General features: G+C 44.2%; 2 protein-coding genes, 1 long non-coding RNA gene and 1 other non-coding gene across 11 annotated transcripts in view; 1 reads left to right on the forward strand and 3 right to left on the reverse strand.

Moving 5' to 3' along the window:
* Positions 1 to 2425, reverse strand: part of LOC142076359 (uncharacterized) — a 42814-nt gene extending 40389 nt beyond the window's left edge. For all 5 annotated transcript variants that reach the window (XR_012671154.1, XR_012671155.1, XR_012671156.1 and 2 more), the window contains exons 1-2: positions 1940 to 2425; positions 249 to 355 (exon numbers count right to left, since the gene is read on the reverse strand). This is a non-coding gene — a long non-coding RNA (uncharacterized LOC142076359). The remainder of the gene's footprint in view (positions 1 to 248; positions 356 to 1939) is intronic.
* The window catches only part of LOC142076355 (uncharacterized), an 801642-nt gene that overhangs the window by 301559 nt on the left and 479471 nt on the right, over positions 1 to 20612 (forward strand). The window lies entirely within an intron of this gene.
* On the reverse strand, positions 1411 to 1495 carry LOC142076378 (small nucleolar RNA SNORD45). The gene has a single exon (XR_012671178.1). It is a non-coding gene; the product is annotated as a small nucleolar RNA SNORD45 (small nucleolar RNA).
* LOC142076356 (medium-chain specific acyl-CoA dehydrogenase, mitochondrial) lies at positions 4213 to 19820 on the reverse strand. 4 transcript variants are annotated; one of them, XM_075138670.1, is made up of 12 exons: positions 19704 to 19820; positions 17943 to 18039; positions 17023 to 17120; positions 16844 to 16913; positions 13087 to 13187; positions 12920 to 13000; positions 11996 to 12126; positions 10659 to 10767; positions 9618 to 9758; positions 9446 to 9541; positions 8498 to 8746; positions 4213 to 5578 (listed from the first exon to the last, which is right to left on the reverse strand). In XM_075138670.1, exons 1-12 carry the CDS (start codon positions 19725 to 19727, stop codon positions 5507 to 5509), a joined length of 1269 nt encoding a protein of 422 aa, XP_074994771.1. In that variant the 5' UTR covers positions 19728 to 19820; the 3' UTR covers positions 4213 to 5506. The 4 variants fall into 4 exon arrangements, with proteins under 4 accessions (XP_074994771.1, XP_074994770.1, XP_074994773.1 ...); XM_075138669.1 differs by having other exon boundaries at positions 17943 to 18042; positions 19704 to 19798; XM_075138672.1 differs by lacking the exon at positions 19704 to 19820 and adding an exon at positions 18519 to 18656 and having other exon boundaries at positions 17943 to 18042.

The following is a 20612-nucleotide window of genomic DNA, read 5'->3' on the forward strand; positions in this document are numbered from 1 at the left end:
CTCGCTGCCCAGGTCTCAGAGCAATTCGAGAGCTAAACCAACCATCTGCAGATTTAGATCACACAACACACGCCAACACCCATCACAGGCCCAGGGGAATTAACACAGCAGCTCCCTCTGTACATCACGGGGCACGGCAGGGCAAGGGAGGAGCAGCTGGGGAGCACGCTCCCAACCCCTAACTCTCCACAAGAGAGTGAGGGCTGTTACCCTTACTAAAAGCACAGCTCAAGCCAGTCCATACTCACACAGGCACCTTCCCTCGGCCCATACAAAGCTCTACAGGCCACGTGCTTCTCCAAAAGCAACGTGCTCCGGCATCAGGTTTTCTCATCGCGTCCTCTCGCGGCGTCACCTTCAAAAAACAGCAACAAAACATTAGTGGTGGCGTCAGCTCGGCGGGTTTCCCTGCCCGGGGGCAATTCGGGCAACTCACCGGCGGCAAGTGCCTGTCGGACACAGACCTTTCTCCGTCCACCCTCACCACGGGCACGTTGCCTGCCTCGCTTCCCGGCCTGGCGAAGCCCTCTCTGGGGAAACCTCCCGACCAGGCTGAGGTCAACCACCACCTCGCCACTGACCGCCCCAACCAGCAGAAGACCCAGACCCCGCTGAGGGGGCCCGACGCAGACCCCGAAGCCTCCCGGGGGCAGGCGGCCACCCAGGGCCGCTGCAGCAGGGTCCTGCCGGGCGCTGCCTCCTGCCCTGCCCCGCGGCGTGACGCTGCAACGCCTTCATCAAGAACCATCTCCAATTCTCTCAAAACCCTTGTGCTATCTCTTCTGACACCGCTACTTGAAGAACCTTCCTACTCTGTTTGCAAGGCTGAAACACACTCCTACAAGCTGCTCCCTTCTTCTCATAACTGAACAGACTCACAGAACCATTTAGGTTGGAAGGGACTTCTTGAGATCATCTAGTCCAAACCCAGGGAAGGAATTCTGCAACATTTTTTTAGTTTTATTTTAAAAAATGAGGGGATGTGTAATACATTCAATAATTATTTCATTCTTATTTCATGATCTGAGATCAAATCCATTTTGAAGGATTACATCGCACTACCTACACACAATGACGCGTGACCTACGACTGCTGTGCTTAGGCACCCTTTTCAGCCAAAAGGGTACAAAGGCCGCTAAAGAGTAAAGCCTGTAATTAGACACAAATACTGATTGCACACGCAACAGCATCCTCCATCATAAGCAGCCAAAAGCTGCACCCAGTTAACGTGAAAGCATCTCCTAGGAGCAGCCGGGATTAAGCCAAGAACTATACCTCTCCCACACGCAAATGGAAGAAAACTCAAACTGTGCTCCCTTCTCCCTCTGCTGGCTCAGAGTTTGTGACAGGAATTGGACTCCACACTTTGGAAAAGCTCCAAGCTCGCGGCCAAAACAAACTGCAGTTCCCTGGGTCTCAGAGTAATTCTAGAGCTACAGTGGTGATACACATCAGCCCTAGATCAGATAATACATGCCAGCACTCATCACTGACCCAAGAGGGCAACCTCCTCCTGCCCTACCCAAGGCTTTCAAATGCAACACGCCTTCTTCCTAGAACAGGACCCTACCCTATTGATTTCTAACACCATTAATATATTTCTTCCTCGAGATGGGACTAGAGAGTCACTACGCAAGCAATCAAGCCACCGCTTGGATGCACTGGAGCCTTTGGGGTATTGTTCTTCCCCACGGCTTCCATGACAAGGAAAATGAGAGACAGGATAGATGGGGAGAAGTTTAACTTACAGTGGAGAAAGCTACGGTGAACAAATAAGATTGAGACTAAGTCCTTTTTCTCAGGGGAAAAGTACACACCCAATAAATAATTGCTCAACAGATCGGCATAATTCTCAGAAAACACCAACCCCTAACTCTCCACAAGAGAGTGAGGGCTGTTACCCTTACTAAAAGCACAGCTCAAGCCAGTCCATACTCACACAGTCACCTTCCCTCAGCCCATACAAAGCTCTACAGGCCACGTGCTTCTCCAAAAGCAACGTGCTCCGGCATCAGGTTTTCTCATCGCGTCCTGTCGCCGTATCACCTTCAAAAAGCACCAACAACACGTCAGCGGTTGCGTCAGCTCGGCGCGTTTCTGTGTCCGGGGGTCATTCGGGCAACTCGGCAGCGGCGAGCGCCTGCTCGGACAGAGACCGTTCTCCGTCCCCCCTGACCGCGGGCACATTTCCTGCCTCGCTTCCCGGCCTGGCCGAACCCTCCGGACGAGGCTGAGGCCAACCACCGGCTCACGGCTGAGCGCCCCGACCAGTGGGAGGCCGAGACCCCGCCAAGGGCTTTGGGCCCCCGCCGCCAGGCCCGGTCCGGGCGGGCTCTGCCGCAACTGCCGGCCCCCACCACGCCGCTGGAAGGTGCTACCGCGGCCGGAGCCCCCGCGCGCCCCACAGTGCGGCGGCCGCGGCCCCGGGCCAGGCCTCGGCCCCACCACGCGGCAGCAGCACCCACCTTTACCGCCGCCCGCGCCGGAAAGAGCGTCAGGGCGCGGGGCGGGGCAAGAAGTAGGTCCCGGAAGGACCCCGCTATAGGTGCCCCTGCCGTTCGCCTGACTCGCGCGGGCGGACTGAGGTGGCGGGACCTGGCGGTCAGGCGGACGCCCCGCGGCAGGGAAGGACCCCTCCCGGAAGCGGGGTCTCCGCAGGGAGCGCCGCGGCGCTGTGGAGAAGCCGGTCCTAGTGCCCAGCCCCGGAGCGGGTGAGGGCAGCGGCGCTTCCCTCCAGGAAGAAACCCCTTTCCTTCCCAATTAAAACTGGTTGGTCTGTTAATTACCGACGTTGGGCTCTGGTAGACGTGATCCGTGCCGGGGGGGAACACCATTTTGAGACCATAAATGAAAAAAGACGTATAATGCTGCTGGCGTAGAGCAATGGAAACTAGGCTCTCTGTTTTGGGTTTGTGGGTATTTGGGGGGTCTCGGGGGGGGGTCTGAGGGTTACGGGTTGGTCCTTTTGAGGGGTTTCGATGGGGGCGTTGGGTGTGTTTTTAAAAACGGCAGAGCCTTGTCCAGCGTGGGAGGGGGTTGACCTTCCCGCCGGTGAACAAGATGGCGGCTGGCAGCCGTGAAGCAGTGCCCGCCTCAGCGCAGCCCGGTGAGCGGCACCGCCCGGCGCTGCCTGCAGCGGGCGGGTGGCAGGGACGGCAGTGAAGCACGGGCGCTCCGGTGCGTAGCTGCCGGTGAATCACAGAAGGGTTCGCGGGGAAGGGACCGCTGGAGGTCAGCTCGTCCACCCCCCCGCTCAGGCAGGGCCGCCCGGAGCCAGGGCCCAGGGCCCCGGCCAGTTGGGGTTTGACTGTCTCCGGGGACGGAGACCCCACAGCCTGTCTGGGCAACCTGTGCCAGCGTCTGACCCCCCTCACCGTAAAAAAAAAAGTGTTTTCTTGTGTTCAGGTGGGATTTCATTCGCTCTAATTTGTGCCCGTTGCCTCTCACCCTGTCGGTGGGCGCTGCTGAGGGCGATGGCTCCCTCCGCTTCCATCCCGTGATGATGATCCCATTCATTGATAAGATCCCCCTGAGCCTTCAACAGGCTGAACAGCTCGCTCAGCCCCATGCTCCAGACCTTCCTCATCGTCGTGGCCCATCCCTGGACTCTCTCCAGTACGTCCGTGCCTTGTACTGGGGATCCCAGCACTGGACACAGCGCTCCAGGCGCGGCCTCACCAGCGCAGAGCGATTTCCCCACGGAGTCCGGGGAAGGTGAATTCTGCCGCTGCTGAAAGAAAGGCCTATCCAAGGTAAAAGAAATCTCACAAAAATTCATCCTTCTCAGCTCTTCTTGCTGCAAATGTAGTTAAGTATATATACTGATGGAAAGGAATAGTGGCTTTAAATATACTGGATTTGAAAGAAACGTGATGCTGTAAGTCATTCTCAAGGAAAAGCCACGCACTTTCACTTGAATCATCCTAATGGAACATTTACTTGCTTAGGAAGTAGTAGTGAGAGAGGCCACGCGCTCTGAAGCTGATGTTCTGTTACCGCGGGATAGCATCTAAATCCTTAAGACAGGCACACGTGCAGACACCAGCGACGCAGCCTTGGCATTGCTGAGCTGGAAGGGCTGTTCGGCTGCTGGACGCTGAGGCGGAGCGAGAACCGCAGTACGGCCGTAACGTGCTTCAGACACTGGACAACTTACCAGAAATACAATTTAAATGATGTGACAAGCAAAGTGACTAAAAGCAACCGCACCTCTCTGCTTAGAAATACATTTTTATTACAATGCAGCAATGCATGTCAGAAATAACATTTTGATCATCTAATTTTACAGTGAAAAAACATTGCATTGTGAGGTTCTTGTTTCTTGCCCCTTATTCTATTTGGGCTTTTGGGGCACTAACCAAGTTCAGAATAGCGTTGTTATAACTGAAAATAAGGCAGTTTCCTACAGGTTCTTTCACATGGGATCAGTTAAAATGAAAACATGTATAAAATTAATGATTTTTTTTCCCACTACGATAAAAACACATACCTGTATTTCTCAAGAGCTGTACTTAACATTCATCCATAAAGAAGACATCTTGCTTAAAGCACAAGAAAACAAGTATTTTCTTCATAAATGTTATAGGTTTCTTTGAGGCACAGAGATAAATGCACTGAATAACAATTTCTGTCTGCTGGACTCAGGTGAGTAAGATGGTTGAGTCACAGAAAAAAAGCCCTATTATGCTTTATCTTTTGAAAATAAAAACTAGTTTTTGTTCATACTGACTCATGGACGTGTGTAAAATATAGATAATCTGCAAGTCGTAATCCAGCCACCATTTGAGAAAAATAACACCTATCTGTGTTGTAATTTATGAGAATGTTTCTGAAAGGTCCAGAGGTCAATATGTATTTGCTTTCAGTTTTTTTAAAAGATGCAAGTTTCTAAAGGCCACAAAGCCACAGTTTCAGCATATTTATTTTAGCAAGTGGTGACCTAGAGGCTGTGTGTGGCAACATGGTGTTCCTGAGGAAACAGAATTCCTTTTTTAAATTTCCCTGAGATTTATTAATTTGATATCCACCCAAACTCCAGTGCTAAAACAGTGGGAGCAAATCTGTATCATTATAAACAATACAAAACCACCTAAAATACAGTTCCTTGTTACATGCTGAATACCTTCACAGACAAAAAGAAAAATTTTAAAAATCTGAATTTTGTTCACTTTTTTGATCATACAAATTTTACAGAGAAGGTGTTTACCTGTTCTCCCACCAAAAGCCAAAGATTTGAGTGAAAGAGAGTGAGCGGGGAAAGATGACAACCAATCACTTTGAAATTCAGAAATGTTTAGGAAACACCAAGTTTGTTAGGCAGAAGGAATGAAGTGAGGGGATGGACGGGGAGTACAGAAGTAGTGCTTAATCGTGTATGCAATAAAAAGATTTTGAAGGAAACGGGTTTTCTCCACACCTTTCTAATTGTATTGAGAAACGCACTAAAATCCTCTTCCATGAGAACACAGAACACTACAACAGCACCAGACATGCTTGACACATTTCTTCAAGCCTTGTATTTGCCAACATGTTCACGAGCTATGATCATCCTTTGAACCTGAGCAGTTCCCTCATAAATCTGAAAAGAAGAATTAAAATAATGTTAGCTGCTCATTTTAAAAAATATTTTTTCAACAGATCTTTCTACACTTGTAAACCTTCATAGCACTAATCCAGTGTGGATTAGGATGTGCAGAAAGACAGAGAAAACTGAAAAAATTCCAGTGTGACTTGAGTAACTACAAGATGCCGAGAGACAGTCTTGTTCTCTCAGATGCTCTCATCAAAACTCAGTAAGGTTCTCATGAAAGTAACAGACATAGTGGGTGAAGAAGGATGGGGAAAATGTCTTATCTGGGGAAGAAAATACATAATTTAGGTTTTACAAATTACGTTTTAAAACTGTGTGGAGGGGAGGAGGTGATCTGTGCTGAAAGTGTGGTATTTTCTTTGAGTAGCCTTTCAAGGCCGTAGCAAATGTTCCCTTTCATCCATTTATGCCCTTCAACACAGTATTTATTTTTTTCTCTTTTTTTTTTTTTTTTTTTTTACCATGTATTCTTGCATTTTCCTCTAGAAACATTCTGCTCTCTCTGTTCTATTTGGCTTGCTAGCAGCAAAGCCAGAGATACACAATGTATACACACGTATGTAGGTCTAATGCAGAAAGAAGGCCATATGCTCCACAGGTACAGTGCAACGTGATTCAAGGGCAACATATTTTAGGGGTTTAAGTGTTTCAGTTCCCAGTTGTTCGGCAAATTGCTCAAATGCATGCAAATTCACTTTCTCTGTAGTCATAAAATAGGGATAATCTTCCCAAACCTTACAAAGCTTTTCAAAAATAAAGACACTATAACACTAGTTTTTTGGTTCAGAGGCAACTGTTCATTCTCAAAGTGAATTCTCTGACTACTGCTGCTTACCCCGTATCGATTCAGTTCATCGAGCAGATTTTGCTTTGTCAGTACTAGGTGCCCTCTGGAGTAAACTGACCTGGAAGCTCTCCTCTCTGCGTACCCCCAATACCCTCCGAACCCTAAAGAAGACATAATGGTCCAAGGCTACAGCTGGACCTTACAATGACGTGCATAGTGAGGACGTTCAGTCCAAACAGGCCTGCTGTGAACTCGGCTTCCCCAAAGCCGTACAGGAGATGCGGGGGCCTCAGCAGCTCCTCCTGCCGTCTGCGGATCTGCTCCTGCTGCACTGAATTACTTGCTGATGAAGATGATGCATTACTTGCTGATGATGAAGAAGCCACAAAATTCAAGTGTAAAGACATCAAAACCCACAGCCTTCTTAAGTAACCACGAGAAAGGCTTTGGTTTGCAAGCCAATGGGAGTCAAGAATCCTTGACAATTAAAGAAGGGAAAGTTTTCTGAGTTTGAGAAACTAAGTTACAAGTTTCTATCATAGTAGCCTGGATTTGTAGCCAGAGAGAAACCAGGAGCAAAGCATGGACACCTGGGAACGTTACCAGTAAACACAGTAACAGAATTGTGTCATACCGAGAAATAACCAAATATGTGGAAGAAAAGAACACATGGAAAACAAAGTTTCTGTACATGAAGCATATGGCCAAAAGCATACACCATCTGGAATTGGGCAGTAATATAGTAAAGCATAATCAAGAGACATGGATGAAATAACTGTAAAGAGAAAAGCCTTTCCTGTGTTCTTTTGGGGATGAAGGGAAGCAGAAAAACACCAAAGATGTAATCCTAAATCATTAATTTGAACAATTAAAAAAAAAAGTCTATCTAGCCATGCATTTGTGATGGATCAGTGTAATGGAAAATCTAAATAACTGGGATCCTGTAAAATCAGTCTCAACTTTCAAATAAACTTCTAACCCTCCCTCCCTCCCACTTTTTCTAGAAACACATGGAACCTGACAGGAAAAAAGCCCAATCATAGCAAAGTTCAATTACTCATTCATTTCCTCACTTGCAGGAGTGCAATTAGTACTAAGAACCTTTAGATTCCAAAACAGCAGTTTTCTATCCTCGGATAGAGAAAAATTCTCGGCTAGTGAGAATACTTTTCATTTTAAAGTCGTCTGTAAGAGAAATTTTAACTACCTAGAATCTTAAGAATGACAGCTGTTATAATTAGCATTACAGATCATGGTCCACATGCATTTCTTGATATCATCTATTTTGTCATATCTATTTTGTTTATATTCTATGTCATCTATTTTGTTTATAATCTAGTCATTATAATGTCAGAAAGAGGTGAAAAGATAAAGATTACTGGTTTTCCTGAACATAATTAAATCATTCTTGCTGAATAAAGAACTGTAGCGTAGAGAAGAATTATGACAAGGAATAATTTCTTGGTAATAGTACTGCAGAAAAAGATCTGGGCATTATGGGTGACTATGGGCTAAACGTGAGTAAATATGAGCATGTTTTGTTGTGTTGTTTTTTTTTTTAAAAAAAGGCTAATCGCTCCAGGTTGTGCCACACTTCTGTTAATACAACATATGCAAGATAATTAATCCATGATACTCAGTGCTGGTTACTTCTCAACTGAAGTAATCTGCCCAGTTTATGATACCAAAGTTTCAGACAGAAGGTTTAGAGCACAGCAAGAAGTGAGGAAGAGAACAGCATTATACATAAACCTACTTACAGAATACCAAAGCAAGCATTGGTATTTTGATCAGTGTTTTCTACAGTCCTTTTTTCTAAGAGTTCAAACACTTCAAGCTGAAGAGTCCAAGAATTTCAAAGAGTTACCACATCAGAAAAACAAAACCACACCACTAAATTTGTTTCTCTTGTGTAGGTTAAGTTGTTGATCTAATGCAAAGAGTTTTGTATGCAAGAATTTGCCTGATTTGAACACCCTTTCTTTAAATGGAAGGATTATTGCTCTCATCCTCAAAACTTTTTTTATATGTGTACATCATGATTCCAAATAAGTAGCCATTAGTTTATTTTACATAAAACTATGCATTACTATAAAGATCACATTCTCTCTTTTACTCACCTGGTAGATTTTAGCATCTCTCATTAGTTTTTCTACAGGATATTCAGTATTAAATCCATTTCCTCCAAAAATCTGCACTGCGTCTGTAGCTACTTGGTTTGCAACATCACCCGCGAACGCCTTCGCAATGGAAGCATAGTAGGTATTCCTGCGACCAGCGTCGACTTCCCACGCAGCTCTTTGGTAAGCCATCCTAGCCAGTTCCACTTTCATTGCCATTTCAGCAAGCATGAAAGACACTGCTTGGTGCTACGAGTGATGAAATAAACTCGGTTAACACTGCCTGCTTAAAATTCTATGACATCCAAGAAGAATATAGTCGTCTTAATTTCTTAATTTGTGCATTCAACACACTCAGGAAATTGTACTTAAGGACTTCCACAAAATTTGGATCAGGCTTTCATAACAGTATGTTGTATTAGACTTTTAAGTTTTTGATTCTAAAAGCCACGTAGCCACAGGAATTAAGTATTGAATTATGAAGTTGTGCTTTACTTTTTATGAGATCTGTATTTAGTTTGATGTTTATTGATATTTCTTTAAGCATGGTAAGCAGTGCGATTGGCAATGTATTCCATTAGTATTAATACCATGAGTCTTGTTTCATGTACCTCGGGGAGGTTTTTTCCTTCCCTGAAAATCCCTGTTCATTAGAATTGAAGAACTTAAGTATGTCCTGACAGTGCATGAGTTTCAGGGGTTTGGGCGGAGTTTTCTTTGTGATTTTACTATTATCATCAATAAGTTATTGAAGAATCCCAGGAGTTATTGCATAGCTAGATTTACTTAGATAGTGCTGACCTATATACTTGAAAACCCAAGCAATGGCAGAGATATAATAAATGACACGTCCTAAATATCAAGGAGCAACCTTGAAAATTCACTAGTAGTGCATCTGGTATGAAAACGTAGCTTTATGATATATTTATTTTTATATATTTAACTTACTTCAACAATTGGTTTCCCAAAGGTTTTTCTCTCCAAAGCATATTTAGTAGCTTCATCGAGTGCTCTTTTTGCTAACCCAACAGCACCAGCTGCTACCTGAATTAAATATAGCACAGAATGAAAATCAGAAATTCCTATTATATTTTTTAAGTAACTTATTTCTGATACTTACAGGTGGTCTGGTCTTATCGAAAGCTCCCATTGCAATTTTAAAGCCAGCTCCCTCAGCTATTAATACATTTTCTTTCGGAACTCTCACATCTTCAAAAATAATACCTCTTGTATCAGAGCAGCGCTGACCCATGTTTATTTCCTGAAAAGGGAAGTTTACAGAGGTGCAACTAAATTGGATTCTTCCAAGGTACAACACATTTTCATTCTTTAGTTTACTCAAAGCATAAATGAAAGCTTCCCCCCACCCCTCCAAACACTTCAGTTTTACCTAAAAAACACCATATACACAACAAATACTAGTTTTGCATTTACAGACCAGCACGCCCTTAATTTGTCAAAGCTGGGCAGTTTACTTTCTCCATATGTGAAATTAATTCTGTAGCTGTAATCACTCATTTGTCCTTTTCTAGTTCAATTACATCCTTTGAGATGAGAGAGGAAAAAGTAAAGAACCTAAAATGCAGGCAGAAGTAAAATACAGCTGTACTACAAACAAACAATGAAATAAATGAGATTTTCAAGTTTTCTAATTCCGTTCCTAATGTTCAATGTGCATTTTTGCCTGCTACTAAAAATAGTACTTTCTTTGTTTTCTTTTTTTTTCTCCCCTCCCCCCCAAAAGAGAACTAGCAGCAGTGTCTCCGAGGCCTATTCCTTGAGCAGGAGTAGCTAAAATTAAAGCACACCATGTGTTTAAGGTTAAAGTTGTCCACCTTGCTTCTTACACTTTCAAGGCTTACTACTTCACATTAATTGGCACTTATCAATTAAATGGTTCTCAAAGATTCTTTTGCAGCTGGGCAAAGCCATCTTATTTTAGACCATTCAGAAAAATTTCTTATCTGAATTTATAACATTATAATTATTAAGTATGTCTTATGAATAGTTTCTGCATGCTGTGAAAAAGAGAAGAGTACATGAGTACATGAAAATGTTCAGTTGCTTAACAGTCTCTTTTCTTTAATGGCAATTTGTTACATTATTGGTTTAGAAGTGAATAATAATTCCTGGCTTGTCAAATAAGAGATACACTGTTCACCTTTCTTCCAATTTGGATTCCAGGGCTATTTGCTTCTACAATGAATCCAGTAAAGGCTTTGCTTGCAGGAGCTTTTGGATCTGGATTAGTACGAGCTAGCAAAAAATACCTAGTGTAAAACAAAGAAGAGGGGAGTCAGTTTATCCTCACAATTAACAATCAGATACTTTTTTAGCTAACATGTTAAATGTTTTTGTGTGTGTTTGTACCATATAATAAATCTATCAAAAAGTTAACAACCCTTTTTCCTTGTCCCTTCCAAAAAAATGAGCGGGAGTGAGGGAGAGGAAGCATCAGCGCATCTCTTACTGCGAAAGTCAAGATTTAATAAAACTACTTCAGATCAACATGCAAAGGTTCTCCACCTTTTCCATGTATTTTAAGTCTTAATATTACAATCAGCTTCACAAATAGTACAAAAGAAACCTATTCACAGCACATACATAAAAATTATTGCTGAGGAAATACAGTATTGCATGCAAAATGTTATGTTATCCTCTTCATTTCAAATATCTTAATTTTATTCTTCTAAGTATAAGTTGTAAATAAGTTTTTTTCTGCTAGAAATGAAACAGTTGTAAATCACATTTGTGGTGTTCAGTAACCTCAAAAGGTAGCTGGTAGATTCTCTTTGACGGTTCTGCCTTGAACAGGGAAATAAATAACAAGAAAATTCAACTTTGTACATAAATGTATAAAGTTTTTCCTCTTGAATTAAAAAGAATTTATGTGTTGGGGATGAGCATGATCTTAAGTGAGACATGATGAAAGAGGTCTATATTGTAAAGCACATTCCTGGACACCGCAGCAAAATCTGGATTCTTTGACACTGGGAAAATGTCTTCTCTTAAGAAAATAAAATGTAACACCACGATCCCAGAATTTTTCTATCTTCACTAAAAGTGAGAGATGTTTCCAGTAGAATCAGAAGCAACTGGTCTCCATCACCACACCCAAAATGCAAGGTCGCTTGTAACATGAGCCTCCTGAGTACTTTGCAAGTTAACTCTTACTGTTGCTGCCCTTCCCTGAAGAGAAAGTGGAATTGATTTTGTTAGATAGCAGCAAAATTTGAGAGGCATTCTTGAATGGAGTTGTCATGTCATCCCTCAGTTTCCTTTTTAGCCCCTGCACAGCACCGAGACTGCTTTCTTATACCTTGTCCTGATAAACTGGTCACCGATTAAAGTGCAGTGTGGCAAAACGTAATGAATATTCAGATTTATAACATCTTTAAAGAAACACTAGTGTATAACTTGGGGCGGGGACACACACACGCGCGCATCAGTTTAGAATAGAGTAACAGAAAATGTAACATGAGTCAAAAGTCAACACACCAGTTCGCTTTCCCACCATTGGTGATCCACATCTTCTGGCCATTAATAACATATTCATCTCCTTTCTTCTCAGCCTTTGTTTTTATACCAGCCACATCAGAGCCTGCTCCAGGCTCTGTTACACAGTAAGCCTAAAAGAAAATAAAATGCAAAATCTTGAGGAATAAGACTTCTGTTTCTAAGCAACCACAAATTATTGCAGAATTATGTGCACCAAACTGATCTGTAAAAGTTTTAAGTGAACTGCATGGAAACCCCCAAAATATTACATCAAAAAAACCCAACAACTGTCTGAGCAAAAATCCGAACATGTAGGGTTAATTTTCCTTATAAATCCATAATAATAATTAAAATTGTCTTTTACTTTAATGATAAACAGAACCATTCTGTAACTTTTTCTAAGTCATCACTTTCTTATGCTTCACAAACTCTGATATGAAAGTTGAGGATGTTTAAAATCTGAAAATAAGAGCACAGAGTAACGTCCTGTGGTTACCGTGCTCTTCATTTTATGAGGCTTAGTTGTTCAGATTTTAACGCATTGCACATGAATCTTTACTTCTTTCTGTGTAACAAGTACTACTTAGATAATATTTAAAATTCATAAATGCAGTTTAATGCCCATCTGAGTTGAATTTGTGCTCATATAAACCTTGCATTCTTCTTAAAACTCCTACACCTTCTCTTGGAAGTGAATTAAAAGGTATTACTTTTCAGTGACTTAGGATGTTTTTCCAGGTAATATCTTCTATTTGCTTATTGAATACATCTAATTCAATATCCCTTGACTTTCAGTAAATGCCACTGTTTATTTAAAAACCGAAATGGGCTAAGTTGTGAGTAGATATCAGTGTTTTAAACAAACAAACAAACCTGATTAATATGATTTAGGAACAGTCTACAGTGTTCCTAAGTTACACTTACACACATCATTGGTTCCTCCGTCATTCTTCCTAAGTATTTTTTCTGCTGCTGCTCATTTCCTGCAATGATTACTGGCATTTGCTGAAAGAAAATATTTATACTATTAATCCATCTTTTTAAAGGGCACAGACTTCAGTTTAAAGGAGGTAAGAAAAGACAAAACTTACCCCTAGGGAGTTTGCCTCAATGGCAGTTTGAACCCCTGTACACCCGTAAGCTAACTCTTCCGTAATAAGGCATGCTTCAAAACTGCCAAGGCCAAGACCACCTACAGTTGCAATATTTGACTAAAATGAGTTTAAAGTGGAACATATTAGTGATTTACAAATATTACTTATCAAAAACATATTCCCCTACGTACATTTGATTGTGCACTGTGTTTGATTAGACATTCCCATGCAAACTTTTTAAATAAAGTTTTGTCAGATTAGTAACAGATGACTTAAAAACGACACTCTGCAGTTCCAGGGTGATTGTGTGCTTGAGGTGGGACAAGTTGCACAAAATGGCAAGAATGTACCACTGGAATCTTTCGACTACTTTACATCTGACAATTTTCTTAAGAGTTCTTAGGAAGCAGAGAAAGGGCCTTAAGGGCTCCTAAGCTACCACAGCACTTAGGAATAAAAAAAAAAAGTGTCCATATCAGTCAGAAAACCAACCCAGTAACCTGTTTCTGACAGAAGCCAACACTTTGGGGAGTGCATAAAAATACAGTAACAATACAGCAATACTTCCTCAAAATATTTTCCACAGCCTTCAGGTGACTTCCTCAGCCAAAAGTATCTTTGGTATCTTTGTTAGCTAACCCTTGATAGACCTTTCTTCTCTGAATTTGCCCAGTCTCTTTTTGAGCCTATGTAAAATTTTAGCATCAATGTCATCCAGGGGCAGTGAGTTTCACAAACTAAGCACTGAGTGTAGAGCCATCTCCTTTCATTTATTCTGAACCTGCTGTCTGCTGACTTCATTTGATGCCTTCTAGTTGTACCGAAGGGGACAGTAAGCTATGACTCACTTTTCACACGCTCCATGACACTGGCGTTTTAGGCCTTTCTCATACAGAATCATAGAATCATTAAGGTTGGAAAAGACCTCTAAGATCATCGAGTCCAACCATCAACCCAACACCACCATGCCCACTACACCATGTCCCTAAGCGCCTCATCTACACGTCTTTTAAATACCTCCAGGGATGGTGACTCCACCACTTCCCTGGGCAGCCTGTTCCAAGGCCTGACCACTCTTTTAGTAAAGAAATTTCTCCTAATATCGAATCTAAACCTCCCTTGGCGCAACTTGAGGCCATTTCCTCTCGTCCTATCGCTAGTTACTTGGGAGAAGAGACCAACACCCACCTCGCTACAACCTCCTTCCAGGTAGTTGTAGAGCGCGATGAGGTCTCCCCTCAGCCTCCTCTTCTCCAGGCTAAACAACCCCAGTTCCCTCAGCCGCTCCTCATAAGACTTGTGCTCCAGGCCCTTCACCAGCTTCGTTGCCCTCCTCTGGACACGCTCCAGCACCTCCTTGTCCTTCTTGTAGTGAGGGGCCCAAAACTGAACACAGGATTCGAGGTGCGGCCTCACCAGTGCCCAGTACAGGGGCACGATCACCTCCCTGCTCCTGCTGGCCACACTATTTCTGATACAGGCCAGGATGCCGTTGGCCGCCTTGGCCACCTGGGCACACTGCTGGCTCATGTTCAGCTGTCGACCAGCACCCCCAGGTCCTTTTCCTCCGGGCAGCTGTCCAGCCACTCTTCCCCAAGCCTGTAGAGTTGCCTGGGGTTGTTGTGGCCGAAGTGCAGGACCCGGCACTTGGCCTTGTTGAACCTCATACAGTTGGCCTCAGCCCATCGATCCAGCCTGTCCAGGTCCCTCTGCAGAGCCTTCCTACCCTCGAGCAGATCAACACTCCCGCCCAGCTTGGTGTCATCTGCAAACTTACTGAGGGAGCACTCGATCCCCTCGTCCAGATCGTTGATAAAGATATTGAACGGGACCGGCCCCAGCACTGAGCCCTGGGGAACACCGCTCGTGACCGGCCGCCAACTGGATTTAACTCCGTTGACCACAACTCTCTGGGCTCGGCCGTCCAGCCAGTTTTTTACCCAGCGAAGAGTGCACCTGTCTAGGCCGTGAGCCGCCAGCTTCTCTAGGAGAACGCTGTGGGAGACAGTGTCAAAGGCCTTACTGAAGTCCAGGTAGACCACATCTACAGCCTTTCCCTCATCCACTAGGCGGGTAATTGGTCATAGAAGGAGATCAGATTGGTCAAGCAGGACCTGCCTTCCATGAACCCGTGCTGGCTGGGCCTGATCCCCTGGTTGTCCCGCACATGGCTTGTGAGTGCCCGCAAGACGAACCACTCCATGATCTTCCCCAGCACCGAGGTCAGGCTGACAGAAGCTGTTCTGTATCTTTTACCATCTTTGTCATCTTTTTAGGAACCTCCTCCTTTTCCACAACACCCTTTTGAGGTGGACGGATGAGACTGCATAATGAATTAAAGGGGCAAGTGCAATTTGGATTCGAGAAGCAGCATAATTATGGCTTCTCCTTTTTTTGTCATTCCCTTCTTAATTTTGGACCTTAAATGTATGGTTTTGACCACTTCTGGGCATTATGCTGACATCTTCACAAAACTATTTATTACAACCTGCAAAATCTCTTTTTTCCCCAGAGGTAGTAACTAGTTCAGAAGACACCATTTTATCTGGGAAGTTTGGATTGCTTCTTTCCTTTCTTGTGGGCATAATTTTTCCTATTTTGAATTTCAGCTGCCATTTTAACAGTCACCCAGTTTCACGACCTTCTCCTACAGCTCTTCGCACCAGCTCATCTTTTCTATACTGCATAACTCAGTATTATCAGTAAACTCTATGACCTCACTATTGACCTCCTTTTCCAGATTATTTATAGATATCCCAAATAGCACAAGCGCCAGCAAGACTGTGCTGCTGATTTTTCCACTATGAAACCTCATGAATTTTCAAATTCATTTTGGAAGACCAACCAGGCGTCCCCTGCTCACACATTTATTAGCTACTTCAGAGAACTCCAGTTATTTTTCGTGCCATGAATTCCTTTTATGAAAACCCTTCTCTAGCACATGATGTTTATGTGTGTCCACTCTATCTATCACGTTACTTGCTCTTAATTTACATGGTATATCAGGCTTACTAGTATGTATAATCCCAGCTCTCCCTTGCAGACCTTGTAAAGGAATGGCGTCCAATTTGTCACTTGTAAGTTTTAACTTAATAACCAAGTGATTACACATTGCAGTAGCCCAGCTATTTCAGCCTTGAGTTTCCCTAGAATTTGTGACTGAATAAATGTTATCCTCACAACTGCTCCTTTTGTCTCTTTGTTCCTTAACCTTGTTAATTACATTTTTGAAACAAGATATACCCTCTGATGAGTCTTCAAAAAAAATAGGGTCTGCTATGGACATGTCCCCAACTTCTTTTTCAGGTAAAAATCTAAAATTTAACATTTTTTCCATGGTTAGTCATATACCTAAGCACTGCCAAAGCACTGCTGTACTGCATGTCATCTAAACTGGAAAACTATCCTCTGGAATAAACTCTTAAATTGCTCCAGCCTGGGTCAGAGACTAGATCAAAGTATGACCTTCTAATTTCTCTGCCTCATCAGCAGACACAGTGCATCAGGGGAACATTAGGCAGTTGTAATCATGGTAGAAAACCTGGTCATAAATTACTAAATCGTGATCTGTCCAATTTGTTGCCTGATTACACCCACCTCTAGTAACACTTGTGTCAACCTGCCTACTGACTAAATTTAGAGTATTCAAGTACGCAACTGTTCATTTTATGCAGAATCCATAATTACACATATAAATCTCCTCTAAGGTCTTTTCTGTGTTTTATTTTACAGATTAAAAAGAACGTTTACTTACCACAGCTTTCTGGTATGTGTGAATTTATAAGACCAAGTTCCCAAGCTCGTTTTATGAGCGGAAGAGGATACTGAAATAAACAGGGAGAATCACCTTCTGATTCATCACAGTTAACATTTTTAATTTTATGCAGGTTAAGATAACAATCTGTTTTTTCCCCTACTGCATGGTAGATTTACCTCTCCAGTTTTGTCATATTGTGCAGCAACAGGAATAATTTCCTCCACAGCAAATTTACGAGCAGTAGCTTGAAACTCTTTCTGTTCATCAGTAAGTTCTATTAAAAAAAGAAAGTAAAAAATAAAGTCACAAATTCTGTACTCTCTTTAATTTTGCCAGCTGTCAAACTACGAGAAAAGAAAAAACAAGTCTCAGTTATTTCCAGGACAATTCAAACTACCTTCCTGGGCCTCTCCAGAAACCAAAGCAGCTCAAGTTCCTCTTTCTCTCTAGAGAAAACCTCTGCTGATCTCTAACGAACATCTACAATGCACTTACTTCTGACAAATTATCCACAAAATATTGAAAGTGGAGTAGGGAGTACTATGTAACATAAAATGTACTACCAAAAGAAACGAGAAGCATGCTATGCTAATTAAATGAAGGAGGACATGGAGGCCGATAAATGTTCCTTATTTGACAATTCTGGCTACTCGGTTTCAAACATCTAGCTGCTGACCCTGAATTTGCTTTTAGGTATATAATATGCCAAGATGAGAATGAATTTCTTTATAACATTTCTTTATAACAAAGTTCAACTAAGACTACATACAGTTATTTTAATGTTTTAAAAGCCAGTGTGAGATAATTATTCAAACCTAAGGCGACTTTGGCAATAAAAAAAGCTCAAGACAGACATTAGTTAAAAAAAGAAGAAAATCTCATAAATATCACACAAATACGTGGCTTTCCTGCGCTGGAGAAGAAGGTAATTTTGGTTTTCGAATACTTTTTAAAAAAAGAATAGAAATCTATTCAGAATAAATACCTTCATTGTAAATTCATACTGAACTGCAATACAGTTGTTTTGGGGTTTTTTTTCCTAACTCCGCAATTTGTCCTTGATGGTTTCATTTCTTTCAAAAACTGCAATACTTACCAAAGCTAAAGCCAGCTCCAGGTTTGCTTATATGTACGTTTTGAGCAGGTTTACTAGCATGTGATCTCCATCCATGCCCTGCAATGGTTCGGAGCATCTGCTGAAGGAAAAAAGAAGATGAGGTGTAAGACCTTTGCAGCTCAAGTCTCATAAAGCTACCAGCCTGACTGCAGCACAACTGCAACACGAAGCATGAAGAACACAGGCAAGAATAGGTATCAACACAGTGAAAAAAAGTATTTTCAGAGAATACTGAAAACACCTATAAAGTTAAAAGGTGAAGAAATGCAGGAAGACCACTGCTAGGCATAGAAGCACTGAATACTGAACTGTTAAGTGAGTGTTTTAATAGTTCAGGATTGTATTTTCCAGTAGGCGGTATATTACTCACTTGGAGTTTTCACAAGCCACAGTCATTGCAAAATGGTATGTTGGTTTCTTACCTAAGTTTTACCTTCTTACCTAAGCTTTTTTACCTAACACTGTAGGTAAGAAACTGTTATGTAGAAAACCAAACCAATCAAACAATACCAACAAATATCTAGAAAGACCTCGATCCTTCCAGATGTTTTATACCTGATTTTGCCTGGAAACAGACAAGAAGATGAGGTTGAGAAAGAGCCAGGTAATTGTAATCGTGTTTGGTTTTCTTTTTTCTAAAGGATGATCCAGTCATGTATAGCTTTGCCACCAAAAAGTTTTGTCCAAACTAGAAAAAGTCCTGAAATCAAAATAACGCTAAAGGTGATACCCCACATGAAAGAAGCTGTCAAGTTTATGCTAGAGAACTTAAGTCTGTCGCGGTTTTCATACCTGAGTGGTGTGCAAGGTCAACACCGCAGGTTACTCTGAAAAAACCTGACACTCCCCCCAACAAATGGAAATATGAATTGGACGGGGGGGTTCATACCTGGAGGTGGCACAAAAGGGGGAACAAATGACCGCGGTTCACAACATGTAAGGATTTGGGCGACCACCTGCCTGCTCCGTCAACCTCCCTCTGGTCTGACTGGGTGGATTCAGTGACATGGTAGCCACGCTCAAACCCGACTCCTTGCGCCTTACACCAGCTCTACCGCCGCTGGACACGCCACCGCGGCTGCGGTGCGACTGTTGGCGGGGCTGAACTCCAACCACCGGTGCCCGACGCCTCGCCCTCCATCTGCGAGGGACCGGCTGCCGCCGCTGTCACAGCGACGCTTTGGGCAGGTGGCCGCGTCCCGCTGGGGGACATTGCTGCTGCCGCCCGAGGGACGCGGCCGCCCGGCCGCCCTGACCCAGCGCCCTTCACCTCTGCCCCAGTTCAGGAGCGGCTCTGGAAACGGGGAGAGCGGGAAAAGGGCCGGTGCGAACACGGCGCTGCCGGGCCGAGGCCCCCTGGCGCTGCCGGTTCGGTGACCCCTCACAGGAGGAGCACCTTCCGCTCCCCGCGGCGAGGTTAGCTCCTCGGAAAACAACTTCCACAGACCGCGTATTAGAGCGCGCCTCCGGCAGCGCGGCCAGGGACGCGTCGGGAAAGGCCGCACCGAGTTCGTGAGGGGAAGCAGGCGCCGGGGGGCCGCCTCCAGGCCCGGCAGCCAGCCCGACGGCGGGCCGAGAGCCCCCGGGGCCGGGGCCGGCAGCGCCCGCCCGGGCCCTGGCGCCGGCGGCACGGCCCCCGCCCCAAGGCGGCAGTTGCGGCGGGCGGCAGCCAGGCTCGCCCCGAGGCCTCCGGCGCGCCCCGTCCCCCCCCGGCCGCCAGGGCCCGTCCCGGCCGCTCACCCGGCTGGCTCCGAAGGCGGACATCTTGGCGAGGACGCCCGGCGGCGGGCGGGGAGGGGGGGCCTGCGGGGCCCGGGCCTGCCCGCTCCGCCCGCCCCGGCCCGGGAGGTCCCTCCCCCCGCGCAGGCCCAGCCCGGCGGCGGCTGGAGGGGCGTTCGTGCCCTTCCTCTGCTGCGGGGCTGCCTGCGGCCGCCCGTTCCTCTCCCCGGCCGCGGGAAGTGCCCCGCGGTTTCGCTAGGAACAACTTTTGTCGGTCTGGCGTTTTTAACAGAGTTGCTGAAATATAAATGCCTTTTCTGAAAGCTGCATTTTGGATAGCATTTTATTTTGCGTAACACTTCAAAATAAGGCGTGCCAAATATTTTTAGCACCGTTATTGCCTTGGCGTGTTTGATTCCTGGTTGCTTGGTTTGTGGCCGACAGCTGTGACTATGGACTTTGTACTTAATGCAGCAGAAACGTTTCCGTAGGTAGCTAGCTGCGTGAGAGTTATTTTGGCACATACAGCAGCAGATTAAAAAGAAGCTGGTTGTAATCTGCACAGGCTGTGTACTGACATGAGTCCAGGGGTTTACTGACACTAGGGACCGCTGATTTTTCACTCCAATATCAGTGGATTTTTTCTCCCTCTACTTTAAGGCTAGTTGAGTAAAAGGTAATTTGTAACCTTATGTTATTCAAATATTTAATGAAGATTTTCGCATGTTCTTCCAGTTTTAAATCGAGTCTCAAGTACACGGGATTGGGGGGGGGGCTTTTAAATACCAGCTCTCAAGACTGCATTCTGTGCGCCACTTTATATAGGGTTCTGCTCCATAGGTCATGTTTCTGACTATGGTGTGGAATTCCTGAGCAGCCCACTTTCTGTTCACGTATTATTTCTCTCTTATTTGTATAGTTTCTGCATAC

The sequence above is a fragment of the Calonectris borealis genome, unplaced genomic scaffold, assembly GCF_964195595.1.
Source record: "Calonectris borealis unplaced genomic scaffold, bCalBor7.hap1.2 HAP1_SCAFFOLD_44, whole genome shotgun sequence".
Lineage (NCBI taxonomy): Eukaryota > Metazoa > Chordata > Aves > Procellariiformes > Procellariidae > Calonectris > Calonectris borealis.

Coding starts and splice junctions, on each gene's coding strand:
- LOC142076356 (XM_075138669.1), bottom strand. CDS start 19,727: ATGTCCGCCTTCGGAGCCAGCCGG. Junction 17,121..17,942: donor TGGAGCTGGCTTTAGCTTTG/GTAAGTATTGCA, acceptor TTTTTTTAATAG/AACTTACTGATGAACAGAAA. Junction 16,914..17,022: donor AATATGACAAAACTGGAGAG/GTAAATCTACCA, acceptor TGTTTATTTCAG/TATCCTCTTCCGCTCATAAA.